Source organism: Dioscorea cayenensis, chromosome 9 (assembly GCF_009730915.1).
Source record: "Dioscorea cayenensis subsp. rotundata cultivar TDr96_F1 chromosome 9, TDr96_F1_v2_PseudoChromosome.rev07_lg8_w22 25.fasta, whole genome shotgun sequence".
In the NCBI taxonomy this organism is placed as follows: Eukaryota; Viridiplantae; Streptophyta; class Magnoliopsida; order Dioscoreales; family Dioscoreaceae; genus Dioscorea; species Dioscorea cayenensis.
Genome location: NC_052479.1, coordinates 3,004,518 through 3,018,245, shown reverse-complemented (window position 1 = coordinate 3,018,245; position 13,728 = coordinate 3,004,518). Strand labels below are relative to the sequence as shown.

The 13,728-nt window shown below is 34.8% G+C and overlaps 1 protein-coding gene across 1 annotated transcript; it reads right to left on the bottom strand.

Annotated features, from left to right (window-relative positions):
- Nucleotides 1–1,234: 1,234 nt before the first annotated feature.
- On the bottom strand, nt 1,235–13,411 carry LOC120269306 (transcription initiation factor TFIID subunit 5-like). The gene is made up of 20 exons (XM_039276638.1): nt 13,279–13,411; nt 10,440–10,449; nt 10,028–10,109; nt 9,817–9,895; nt 9,613–9,710; nt 9,480–9,536; nt 7,797–7,884; nt 7,527–7,636; nt 7,101–7,199; nt 6,130–6,281; nt 5,379–5,489; nt 5,174–5,243; nt 5,057–5,096; nt 4,526–4,690; nt 4,356–4,432; nt 3,855–3,971; nt 2,931–3,196; nt 2,133–2,228; nt 1,970–2,048; nt 1,235–1,579 (listed from the first exon to the last, which is right to left on the bottom strand). Exons 1-20 carry the CDS (start codon nt 13,394–13,396, stop codon nt 1,529–1,531), a joined length of 1,965 nt encoding a protein of 654 aa, XP_039132572.1. The 5' UTR covers nt 13,397–13,411; the 3' UTR covers nt 1,235–1,528.
- Nucleotides 13,412–13,728: the final 317 nt, after the last annotated feature.

Below are 13,728 nucleotides of genomic sequence, written 5' to 3'. Positions count from 1 at the left end.
CCGGTCTTTTTTAAGATCACTGACCATTGTCTTGATCTTGACACGTGTTCCAACCGCGGCGTGCCGACGCGGTTTCACGCGAAGCCACGTCAGCTGCCAGTCAGCTTTCTTCCTTTCATCATAAACTTTGCAAGTTCGATGACACAAACATTGTGATTTATAGTAGGAAAAGAAAAACTTTGTAATTTATTATAGTGAAAATTGTCAAAAAAACCCTCTAAGTTTGTAAAATTGTCAAAAACACCCCGTTAGTTTTACAATCCCTAAAAACCCCCCCTCATTTTAAACTATATGTTTTTCAAACCCCCAAAGCCTGTAACGGATGTGAACGGAGTGAGTTTCAAATTTTATGGACGAAAATGCCCTTGCATGGGGAGTCGTGGCTACAGCCATCTCGGCGGTTTGAGAGGAAGTGGGGTGGTTTTCCGTAGGGTAATCCCAAGAGACGAATTTATTGGAGTCGTTTACTTGCTTTTTCTCAACTCGCGTCTTCAGCTTTTCCATTTCCGAAGCTGTCTCCGAAGTTGTCTCTACCGGCGAAGCCTCTGTCACCAAATGAGAAGAAGAAAAAAAAGAACAAGAACAAGAAGAACAAGATATGAGCCTTCTAAATTTTGTTTGAGACAAAGCAAGCAGGAGGCAAACAAAATTGGAAAATTATACATAAAGTTCGGACATGATATGATTGGCCACCATTTTTCCCTCCTTTTGCAAGGGCAAAAAAAGAATTTCATATCATGAACCCACTTCAACTTACCGGCGAGGGGTTAAAGAGAATGTAAAATATAACAGAGGACTGTCCGGAGTGTACAAAAATTGGAGGGGGTTTTTGGGAAGTTTTGAAAATAACGAAGGATAAACAGTAATTTTCCCTTAAAATAATACAAAAGATATTATTATAAATTTACCATTTTTTTATTCCATCATGTTATTTATCATCATCAAACATAAAACAACACAAGTATTTATATTGCTCTTCACTCATTTGTAATATGTAATGTTATACCTTATTCCAACATGGAAGCCTTCAAACATAAAAGCCAAACGACTTAATACTCAAACATTGAGCTAGTGGTAATCCTAAATTAAATTGTTCATTAAAACCTGCCAAAAAAATTATCATGCATTTAAGCAAAATAAAAGCACCAAATTGAAAACCTCAAATTGCTCATTAAAAAAAAAAAAAAAAACAAGAAGCAGCAGCATTTAGCATCACAATACACAATATATATATATATAAATTCATGGCATCATAAGTTAGAACTGCAACAAAGTTCTTAAATAATTTTCTCACATGATTAAAAGAAACAGATTTATATGAGATACTTAATTTAAGCTATTTGCAGGTCTTTGGAAAAATTAAACCTTGAAATCAATGTATTTGGAGTGGATAGCTGGGACGTCAAACTGCCATTAGTCGGAACCAGTCTATTTGCATAAAAGAGCGCATTCGACGAAGATTATTACCAGTCTGCATTTCTTGCGCAAAACTTGCGTGTCGAACTGTCGATAATCAATCAGGAACTTGTTAGCATTTCGAAAGCGCCCCGGCAGTGAACAACAGATTCCTCCGGGAGAACTGCAAAAAATAAAATTCAGTAGCAAATTAGTTTTGAGTCTAAAGATGCAAGATGTAAAGCAATCAAATTTTATTTTAAATTTTTATGTATCACAAGATACGCCATCCATTTTATATTGACTGTCGCATTTGGAAAACTTTTCTTTTTTCAAATTATGTCATGTTTAAGAGCTCTATAAACATTAATTATCTTTTTTTTTTTTTACTTCCCGTTTTACCCTTCTCGTTTATAGAGAGGTGTGCCCTAATAGAAATAAATATCTCTAACAAAGATAAAAATGTCTTATCATCGATATTTTTTAGATTTTAAGAGTTTTGATGATTGTTTTAATATTTATACAAAGCTTAAATATAACCGGTAATATGAGTCGGATGAAGCGGTTTGTTTACCTGCAATGTGTAAACCGGTGTGGATTTTGTCAGGAGGACCTTCAATAAGCGCAGTCTGTTTATAGTACCTCCAGTTTTGCTAAACATGAAAACAAAGACCGATCAATTAGAAGTTACCTACTTTGGAATGCTCCTTAATTTTGGTTAATATTTTTTTACTTACTTATCATCGATTCTTAGTGGCTTCATGCTGGCAGTGACATCCCAGAGTTTTACAGTGTTGTCAGCAGATCCAGAAGCAAGTACTGTCCCTTCACAGCTGAGAGAGATGAAAACAGAAATGTTACCGTATTTCACAGTTTGTGATATCTGCTTTCGAAGAAAAGAACATTTGCGAATAATCGATTATCAACAACATGATGCAAGCCATAATAATTACATGTGCTTTGAAGCTTTCCAAGTGATTTGAATTCAGATACATGCTGTAGATATTAGATAGAATTTCCTTGTTTCAAGCAACTGGTTCATTCATTTTGGCTCCTCAAACAAAAACAAGTTCATTTTGGCCTTAAAAGTAAATAGATTTGCTAATTTTAGCACCTCAAGCTGATGAGTGCTCACAATAATATGGTATGTATCACATATGAACAGCCACATCAGCTTAAGGAGCCAAAACAAGCAAAGTTGACTAAACTAGGACTACAATGAATATGGTCTTATTAGACGGCCAAAAGGACAGAGTGACAACCACTTCAGTGACTTTAAACCAATTGTAAATGTAAATCATCACAATTGATGCAGCGCTCATTTCAGAATGAAAAATGTAAATTTATAAGAGTGGCATTTTAATGCATATGTTGAGACTAATCTATAGAAGAGGACAAAAGAAAAAGCAATTAGGAAATTAATTGTGTTGTATATTAGAACTCCAATCAATCACGAAGATTGCTGATAATTTGTTTGTACTAGTAGGAAGTAGATATTCAATGAAACAAAGGTGCAAGATATAAGCATGCCCCACCTGAAAGCAAGAGTCCACACGCAGGAAGAGTGCCCCATTAATGGTGAAACGCACCGGCCGGTCGAAAGATCCCAAACCATAATGGTACCATCTTCATCACCAGAAGCCATGTATCGACCATCAGGAGACATTGCAAGTGATAATACCATGCCTCTATGACCAATGAAAATGCGAACACATTCTCCGCTTTGCACATCCCATAATCTGACTGTTTTGTCACTTGAACCAGTTGAGATGTAGTTACAATTTGGGTGCCATTGAATACACTGCATGATATCAGTAAGTTACAAAATGCAACTGTCTCCATGCCCTTATGATATATATTCTATAAACATCTTCATGAACATGTTTTATTTTGGTTTTAATAAATGAACAAAGATATATCATCCTGCCAATAGTCAGATGGCTTAAATATAAAAAAAAAAAAAATTCACATCAAATTTCTTCTTGAGAGAATCATGAGATCCAGACCATATTCAGTGATCGGTAATGATAGGAAAATAAACAAATGACAAAATACACTTTAAGGAAAGATCATGATGTAATAGATAAAATAACATGTTTGGCTTACATCTAAGAAAAGCAACATTCTAGACTTGGATAAGATTTGAGAATATCAAGATGTCTTTCAATAAGCCTCGGAGCATAGCACTAAAACCTACAAGACTGATGTGAATTCTCAAGAAATGCAAAATTTCGGCCAAGGGAGGGGCTCACTACAATAATTTTAATGTATAAATATGCCATCATAATTGATATAATGCTACAGATATTGAAAGTTACATGATCCAAGATAGGAAAGCAAATAGAGGAAAAGGCAGTAAATAATAATAATAATAATAATGATGATGATGATGATGATGACGACGACGACTAGGCACCCAAATAATTAATAGTAAAACAAGACTGAGACGTGCAACTTACATCAACATCTGATAGATGCCCGGCCATAATCCGCAATGGTTTAATTTTATCCATTGACCAAACCCTTGCAGTGCGATCATGAGAACAACTAGCAAAATAATGACCAACAGGACTAAACTGCAGCATATAAAACACAAGATGAATGAATAAATATAAAAAAGGAAAGACATCTTTCATTACCTTATAAACTAAGCAAGAGGAACACAAAAAAGGAAAGCAAAAACAGTGAGAATGAGTTTAAACAGTAAGGCAACCTGTCCACATGCAAGCATCTCAATTAAATGATTTAACATATCGGCCAAAAAAAAAAATATATATATATATATATATATATATATGAAATCTAGCATTGAACTCATCAAATAGATACACAGCCAGGTTATTTCAGATAAGATGAAAGACAGCCAACAATAGCCACCTCAATTTAGAGGGTGATTGAACAGTGTTCTATCCTCATTCATAATAATGACTATTCAGGTGGTTTTGTAAGGAGTATCTCACCTGAACATCCCATACTGGGTAGTTGTGGCCTTTGTAACAGACAAGATTGGAGTTTAATTTAGTGCTCCATAATCTTATTGCAGTAAGAAAATGAAAAGCAATGATCATTAGGATGTTACTCAGCAACCAACTCTTTTATAAATAAGACAAAATACTCAGAGTTACTTTACTTGTGGAGTCTGATGAAGAAGATAGGAGAAATTCACCCAGAGGGCAAAATGTGGCTGAATAAACAGGACCAGTATGACCCTGAAATAATGTATACGATCTTTTTCCATCATCAGATCCCAACAAAAGTTCATTTTCAGAAGCTTCACCTTCCCCCTGCGTATTAACTGATGGATGTATTTAGGACATGAAACCCTAGCATCAATATTGACTAAAGTAATTAAACCCATTTCAGATTTGATGCAACCAACAAAAGAATTCTGCAAAGTAATTCAAATTCATATTACAAGAATTGCAAAAATGTAGCTTAGCACCTTAAAATGTAGCTTGACAACTCTGACATAACATTTTTAATATAAGCATATAAAACTATCAGAAATGAAACAGATGAAATGATAGCACTATGGAAAGAGTAAACAGTGGAAAGATAAAAGCTTTTGAAAATAAACAAATAGATAACTAAAACACATTCAGAGCTTCATCCAAATAAAAAAGAATAGAGTAAATACGGCATCCAGGTAAATAGAACTAACAAGTTTTCGCAGCTTGGCCAATCTTGGACACATCCCAAACCTGGAAAAGGAAAAGAGAAAGGTCTTCAAGATATGAGAAAGGAATTAAAAAAACCCAACTTGTAGCAGGGAAGCAACCTTCAAAGATGAGTCAGAAAAACCTCCAGCAACCAAAGATCCATCATGGGATATGGCTGAACAATTTAGTCTAGAAAATGAGAAATAGGTTAGTTTAAGACGAGTTGAGAAAAATAGATAACAATGGGAATTGATATATGATAGAAAACCGCACAACTATATCGTTAGAAATATAGATGCTACTTTATGATGAGCTGATACCTACCCATTATGTGTATTGACAAATGTATAGAAACTGACAGATGGCATTGCCAAGCTACTCAATTGCACACGATTTCTCAAGTCCTCAAGGATAGATTGCTCAGCTTCAGTGGGCCTAGAAAATATAAATAACAATTTTTATTTTAAAGAACCATAAATTCTCCATCCAGACCATCCAGATAATGCAATTAACTATGTGGGACTATATCAAACACTTGAAACAATAACTGAAATAAAATCAAACAGAAGTAGGTTTAAAGCAGTTCAATCAAAACCAATCATCCAATGAACATCGCGAACGCAGAAAAAGACTCACCCTATTAACAGCAGGCAGTTCCAAGAGTTAAAATAAAACAAAAATATTAGTTAGTTAGAAAGAGTTGACATCGTCAAATAATCTCAAAGCAAAAGGAATAGGACTATGCCATCATTAAGAATAATTAGTTTCCCAAATCATGCTCAAGAAAATTATATAACACTCAATGCCCAAACTTTTCATGAATTATATAGCAAAACAAGAAAATTTGCTATTTTAAATTTCCAACAAAGTAGTTTGAGCATGCATTCAGCAAAACCAAAGACTCTATAAAGCTGGCTATTCAAGCAACTTGGTGCCATAAGAAAAAAAAAGTGAACTGAGAAATCCATCAACATGTGATGGCGATCCATCCATGCCTAATAATTTTTCATTGTCTAAGCAAATAAAATAGATAATAAAGCATTATGAATGGAAAGAAATGGTAGCTGGTTAATACATCACAGGCAAAGTTAGCTCCGCTTTCACTCGAGGTGCCATTGAAACTGTGCTTGTCTCCGAACGAACATTTTTTCCCAGTGTGCCTACAACTTTATCCTTTTTCAATTTTTTGACAGGAACTACTTGTTTTCCTCCTTCAGTAGACCTCTTCTGAGCAAGAGAAAGTTGTAGGATTGTGTCAAAAATAATCAGGTAAGAGAATTTACTCAGCAGAATTAAAACATATCTGCTACATAAACATTTAGAGCATGGAAGCTACCAAAGCCTTTAATGGGAGTAATGTTCCCTGGAAATCACAAAGGAAAACCCATTTCCAGTCAAAGGACCACAGTATTCTTGTTATTCACTAAACTAAAGGAACTGCAAGAATTATCAAGAAATTTAATTTGAAATTAAAAAAAAAAAATCGAAAACTTTGCTTGCTTGATAGTAAAGTCTTCAACCTTTTGGTTCCTGGCTCTTAAGGAAGTTAAAGCTTGGCCTTAAATTTTTTAAAAAATAATAATAAAGAAGAATTGAGTGAAACACTACCAACAGCATTTTATTCAATCTCCTCCAATAGAATGAGTCATCAAATGGAGCCTATAATTTCATGGAAAACTATAGTGATGATAAAGAAAAGGAAAAAAAAAAAAAAAAGTGCCCCTGACCAAAAAAGGGATTCTAACACCCAGTTCATCTTCATCAATTGTAGTGATTTGGCCAAACTTGAGAATTTTCCTTTAAGAAATTGAGGCCTCAAGGGCCATCAGAAGTTTGACTACTAATTACTAAATTGGGAGATCACTAAAAATAATTTAGAAAACATTTTTGACAGAATACAGTAAATAGAAGGAGAAAAGTTCCCACCCCTCCCTCAGCTAAAACTACCTTCTTAGTGATGCAGATGAAACAGATAATCAAACATGTACTAGTTGGAATTACAGAAACACAAAGCATATCCAATTTTCAAGAGTTGCAACTACATGCCTTATTTTCATCTGGATCCACCTCTTTGTTTTCACCTTCCACCTTCTCTGAATCAGAATGCGCCCTCTCCAAGCGTTCCTCAAGTGAATCTTCAAGTAACTATAACAATAACAACACAAGCATGCATTGAATGATATGTTTTATGTGGTAGTGTACAGTAATCAAAGAAAAACAAAATATGCAATCCATTAGTAACAACCAAAAAGTTGGCCCATGGTCTTAAACTAACCAGTTACAAATTTGCTCTCATAAGCCAAATTCCCCCAAAAAGTTACTATATTAATGCAGAAAATAAAAATTTTAAGACCTAAAAAATTGTAAATTTTGTCATTGGCAGGTGATGTGCTTGGAATGAGAACGGTTTACTTAACAAAATATCCTGATGAGACTATAGAAAGCCATTGGTAGTCATTGGCTGGCACTCACCCCCCAGTGTACTTCCTTCTGATTTATTTGCTTAGCAATTTCATGGCTAGACCCCATTAGACTAACAACATCTGCATCTTCTGAAATTGAGGTAGGCTGGCCAGGAGAAACTGAGAATGCAATTATTAAAAGGGAGACCATATCAAAAGAACAGTACAAATGTAAGGAACAACAATAGATTTAGTTCAAGTGAAAAGAATATTCACACATATAATAGAAAGCATTGTCAGTTATTCATATTTAAGCTTTTTGACAACAACAAAGCCATACCTTGGAAATTAATATGCTCATTTATTATTCCAAGCATAGTTAATGCCTGTGTCTTCTGAAGATATTGCAGAAGGAGGTCATACGAATACTGAGACAAAAATATACGAATATAGAATCAGCATTTATAAATAAAAGAATGTTTGCAACCTTTAACAAATATTGATTACATAATTTGTAAAGAAAAAATAAGCACCCAAGACATGAAATGCAATCAAGAAGAAACTCATAATAAATCTTAAAGGACAGTCTAAGATCTAACTACAAAAGGAGTCAATTCATTGGCACTTAAGAGCCAATGTCGAAAGCGGCGCAATCAATAGTTCACCTTGATGAATACCGCAAAGGTAAGCCTCAACTAAACTAAGCCCTTTACATCTATCAGGCAGGTCAGGAAACACATCCATCACTGCATCATTGCAAGAATTCCAAGCAAGGATAGACCTATTCAGAGAATGCAATCTCCTTTTAAAAAGTTACAGAAACACCATGATCTGCTTCATATACTGCTCAATTATAAACAAATTTCCAACCTTAGCAGCATCAAAAACTCTATGGGGAGTCCACAATAAGATAAAGGGCAACAAATAGGCCACCTTAGCACCAATCAATCTCATGTCAGCCAGACGTGTTCTAACATGTACCTTCAACCTTGGTGGGAGAAGTTACATAAAAAGACAAACAAGCATAAAAAACAGTTTGGATGTGGTGCACTCAATTATTCAATGATTTCATTCTATGAAAAGGCCAGTTTCAAAGATAATCAAAGCAAAAGGGGTTTGATTCTAAGTTCATAGAAGTAACAGAATTAACTTAGAGAGGCAATTCTATAATCCTATGTAATGTCTAATTCTTGAACAATTAATACAAGCTCTTTTACCAGCATATTTGAGCTATCTAATAATTTTTAATTATTTTATCACCTAAACAAAGTAATTTAAGAAGGTATAAAATGACAACAATTTTGAAGAGTTAGATACTTGATTGCTGGCAAGATTCGAATACAACATTAAACTTTGGCCAGCACCAATATAAGCACATTGAACTCAACAAGATGTATTTCGGGTCAAGCCTAAAACCAACTGGACTTGATGGATCATTGATCCTAATTCTCTTGCCTTAAACTAGCACAAACTTGCCACTAGATGAATAAATCAAGGGTAAAAAATGTTAACCAAAACCTCAAATGTGTTTTGAACGGCTACATACTTAAATCTTCATGGAGACAGGTCATTAACAAAACATGGGATCATGAAGAATTTGTGTCAGAACCCTATGTGTGTGCCAGCTTTCTTAAGCTTTATTTAAAAATAACAGATAAACTACTTTTGTATAACCATAGAAACATTGTCAGATTAATCATCATAATTTATGGAAAGAATGAAAGAATAAGTTATCTTGTTCTTCAATTAAGGAGTTAGACAAATAAAGATATAAGTGGAAGAGTGAGTCAATCTTCTAATATGCAAACATGAGTGTGGAATCGGACAATAACCCAGCATACAGAAATCAAAGGACTTAAAATATCATTTAGTGTTCATCATTGCAAATTAAAAGCTTGCTACTTTATTCTTTCAAACAGACAAATGAAATAGTGAGGCAAACTGAATTGCGACAATAATAAGCAAGCATTTCTATAAACATCTTGATTGAAAATAAACTGGAAGATTTTGAACAAGCTAGTACCTCACATAATTTTATGTTGACTTTGCTCTGCCTCAAAGAACGAGCAAGTTCCATCTCCTACAATGCAATATCTTGTACTTTAGATAACTTATACAAGCAGAAAACTACCAAGGATGAGGGGTTGAACCCTAACCTCAAGGTGTTGGGGTGACAGAACACCTTCCAATTTTTGAAGATCACGTAAATGCATTAGATCATGGTCCTCACGGAAGGTATGGAAGAAAGTCCGAGCTAGGAGAAAATAGAAGCACAAAGTAGCTCAGGTTAATAGATGCACGATAGCAATAACATTACATATGAATAGAGCCCCAACTAAAAGGCAACAATTAGAGTATACCTTCCTGCATATATCCTGCAGCTACAAGATCCATGAAGCAATGTATAAATACCGGATAGAGCACACGAAGAAGCTCGTGCTGCAGGAATCAGAATTAGGTGTGAAATCACATAGATAAGAACATACAATTCCATGATGACACCATTCACGTCAGCAACCCAACTCATCCATAATTCACAAATATAAAATTGAAGAATTTGGCACGAGTTACCTTATACAAATCCAAAGAACTGTACGCCCAAGATCTTAGCTTGCTATAACCATCATGATATCGAAGCGCACCACTCTCTGGCCTGCTAGATGACATTCCACAATCAAGAAAATCAAATTAAAATTCACATGGCATAAACTCATAATTACAATTGCAATTTATATTTTCAACAGTAATTCTAAAACACTTTGACCATATAAACCACTCAGTAACATGCATTATTAAATCAGCACTGGAAAACATACAACTATCTACTCGATTAAGTGTAAAACTGAAAGTCAAAAAACAAACTGATTGATTGGAAAGAAGTTATCTTTGTAATCAATGTGCACTACAAACGCTTAGCATACATAGTGAAACAAAGAAAAGAAAATTCCAGAAAAAAATAAATGGAGTTTGGAATGATTCAAACCTGGGGACATCTGTCACACCCACCCCTTCTACCGAGGTAAATGTGGCACCCATCAGTTAAAATTCCCTTTTAATCTGAAAGCCCGACACCTGTTTTAAACAAAAAGCGACTCTACAAATCACAATTTACAATTTTTTTCACCAAGTACGAGGGTTCAAATACATAAATACTAATAAATATAATTACTCTAATTTGCAGGGTACAACCGCTACAAGATCATGACACCAATAACAAGAAAGAAAGAAATGAGGGACCCACTGCAGTCCTGGACTCAACCCACGACTAGCTCTATACTCGATCGAGCGATCTAGGGTCATGCTCCTGCAGCTACAGCACATTCAGTTGGTCGGTAGTGGCTTAATAATTTCAAATACTAAAATACAGTGTATATAAAGTATATAAATACCAACTGCTTAAATAATTTTCCAACTTTTTCCAAAAATACTAGAATTCTAGCAAAATACATTTTTTTAAAGAACTTTTTGAAACATAAATTCATCACAAATCAATATCAAATCAATTTTCTAAGAAAATCCAAATTGTTGTGAGAGACCTCCCTAAGAGCGACAGCTGGGCTTCGCCCCCTCATCACAACCCAAAATAACAAGTAATATAAAAATCCATTCTCAATTCCACTGCCTGGAAAACTCTCCCCCACTTAGCCGCCGTCGCGACTAGGTTGGGAGCCGCCAAGGTCTTCATAACCTTGACGTTGGCCCATCGGTCCCATGTGGTGACTCTAGGATCCCGATGTATAATCCAATCAGGGCTCTACGCTCCCACCTGATCTGGACAAATCAACACTCAGGTCCACCACGCCACCTCTAAAAGGCGGCCCGTGGGAACCCACTCTCGCGATGAGTCGGGGCCCTTAGCCCGCGTCACCATCCAAACCAACATGTAAATGTAGCGATAATACTAATCAGTATAAATCACATCACATGGTCCTTATCCAGGGACAAGCATTCACATCACGAAAATAAACATCATTTCCACAAAGCCCGATGTCAAAAGTATAACAATGCATAAAACCAGTAAAATCCAGATTCATGATACTGCTCTATTCCGGGAATGAAAACCAATTCCACAAATATTGTTGGTAAAACATTTTTAAAATGCTCACATGATTTCACAAATCATTCCAAATCAAAAAGCATATATAACCATAGAAATAAATACATGAATTGAATAATTAAATCACATATACATGTATTTTTCACTATTCATAAATACGTATAATTATACTGAAAACCCGATGTATCAATACGATTGTCGGGAACATCAACAAAGAAGTAAATATCATGTATACCTCAACATTATACGCTAATTAAACATGATAAAAAGAAATACTTAAACAATTATTTTTCAAAATACTAGCCATTAAATAATTATTTCAAAATAATAATAATTAATCAATTATTTAAAAATAATAGCCACTACCAACTCACTCGGTGTCCTTGGGTTCCTTGCTAGACCTGGAACTCCTCCCAAGATCGAACAACACCCTATGGAATAATATAATAAAAAAATAAATAATATATTTAAACCCAAAAATAAAATACAATAAACAACAATAGACTCTATTGGGCCCACTCACTCCAATCGGTTAAAAACCCGACCTTGCATTATCCAACTGAACTTTCAATTGCACTTAAACCAACTCAATTTAGACTAAACACGCGTTAAACCAATCGAACCAATCTCAATTCCATTGAACCAAGCTCAATTGCACTGAACCAAGCTTAATTGCACTGAACCAAACTCAATCAAACTGAACCAGACTGAACCAACTCAATTCTTATTCAAAAATCCATTGAACCAACTTGGTTCAGCCCCAAAACCCTTAGCCCAAATCAACTGAACCCAAACCCAAACCATCTCAACTTGATTTGATCAAGCCCAACTTAACCAAATCAATTCAACTCAACCAAAATCGATTTCAACTTGGTTTGATCCAACCAAATCAATTTGGTTAAACCCAACAAATCAATTCAACCATCTTCATTAACACCTTAATCATCATCATCATCAACTTAATTAATCAAACCAAACCCTAATCTCGATGCTACGAGAATGCTACTGATGAATTCCAGACCCTCATCTCCATTTCAAGCGATTTTTCAACTCGAATCTGAGGTTTTTCCAAAACAATTTCAAATACACTCATCATCTACGATAATTAAACATGCTTTTTCAACCCAAATAAATCATTTTTTTCTTCATCAAATCCACCAAATACACACACACATACATTCAAGTATACGCAATAAATAAATCATCACAATACTTACCAAACAATACTTCATCCTATTCTCCTCCATCATGACAAAAGCTCCATCACTCCCATTTTAACTCACGGTTTCATCGTAGCGGGGAAAGAATGAGAAGGAGATGAAGAAGATGAACACTCAAGAGTCTAGATTTTTTTCTCCCAATGAAGTTTTCAGCCAAAAATTTACATTTAGTCCCTCAAAACTTAACTTCTTACAAGTCAGTCCCTGCAAAACTCACAAATGGTCCCTGAATTATGAAATAGTATTCTCAAAAGGTCCTTGGAAACTATCAAATGGTCCCTGAAGTATAACACAATATTTCAAAAAGGTCCCTACCGCCTTACCTTTCAGTCCTTGGTTTTTCAGAAATATTTTTATATCAATCCTTTTTTTCTATTACTCTTTAACCCAAAAATCTTTTTAAAAACTTTTTACACTTAAGTCCTTGTTCTGTCCACTTGGGGTTTCTCAACAAGATTACTCTGTAGAAAATTCTTACTGCAACTGTAGTAATACCCTGAATATATTTTCCAACAGATATGTAAAGGTTCAGGGTATTACAACATCGGGGTGAAAGGAAGACGAGAACCGACCAAGCTCTTCTTGAAGGGCGAGCTCGGTCTGCAAGAAGCACTTTTTCTTCAAGTATGCGAGCACCTTCTTCTCGATCTCCTCATCCTCCATCTCTTTGAATTGAAACCCTAATTTGGGGGAGATCGAGAACTAGGGTTTTGGCTCTGAACGCATTGCAACTGGATATTAGGAAAATTAAAGCGGATTCAGGTTAACAAGTTTCAAACGGGTCGAACTGGATTTAATAACTAAAAATATAAAATAAAATACATTAAATATTATATAAATTTCAAAATCTATAATATAGTTAATGAAAATTTTAAAATTAATGAGACTGGGATATAATAATCATGATTTTCGAATAAACTTTTAACATATGTGATTGATAGAGATATGATTGAATTTACTATGCATTAATTTGTTCGGTCCCATCTTATTAATTA

Bases quoted from the DNA above. Each gene is read 5' to 3' on its own strand.
- LOC120269306 (XM_039276638.1), bottom strand. From the start codon at position 13,396: ATGGAGGATGAGGAGATCGAGAAGAAGGTGCTCGCATACTTGAAGAAA. The intron at 3,972-4,355 runs GTGAGATACTCC...TATATGCTGCAG, and splicing joins ACCCAGTATGGGATGTTCAG to TTTAGTCCTGTTGGTCATTA. The intron at 2,049-2,132 runs GTAAGTAAAAAA...TTTCATGTTTAG, and splicing joins CCACTAAGAATCGATGATAA to CAAAACTGGAGGTACTATAA.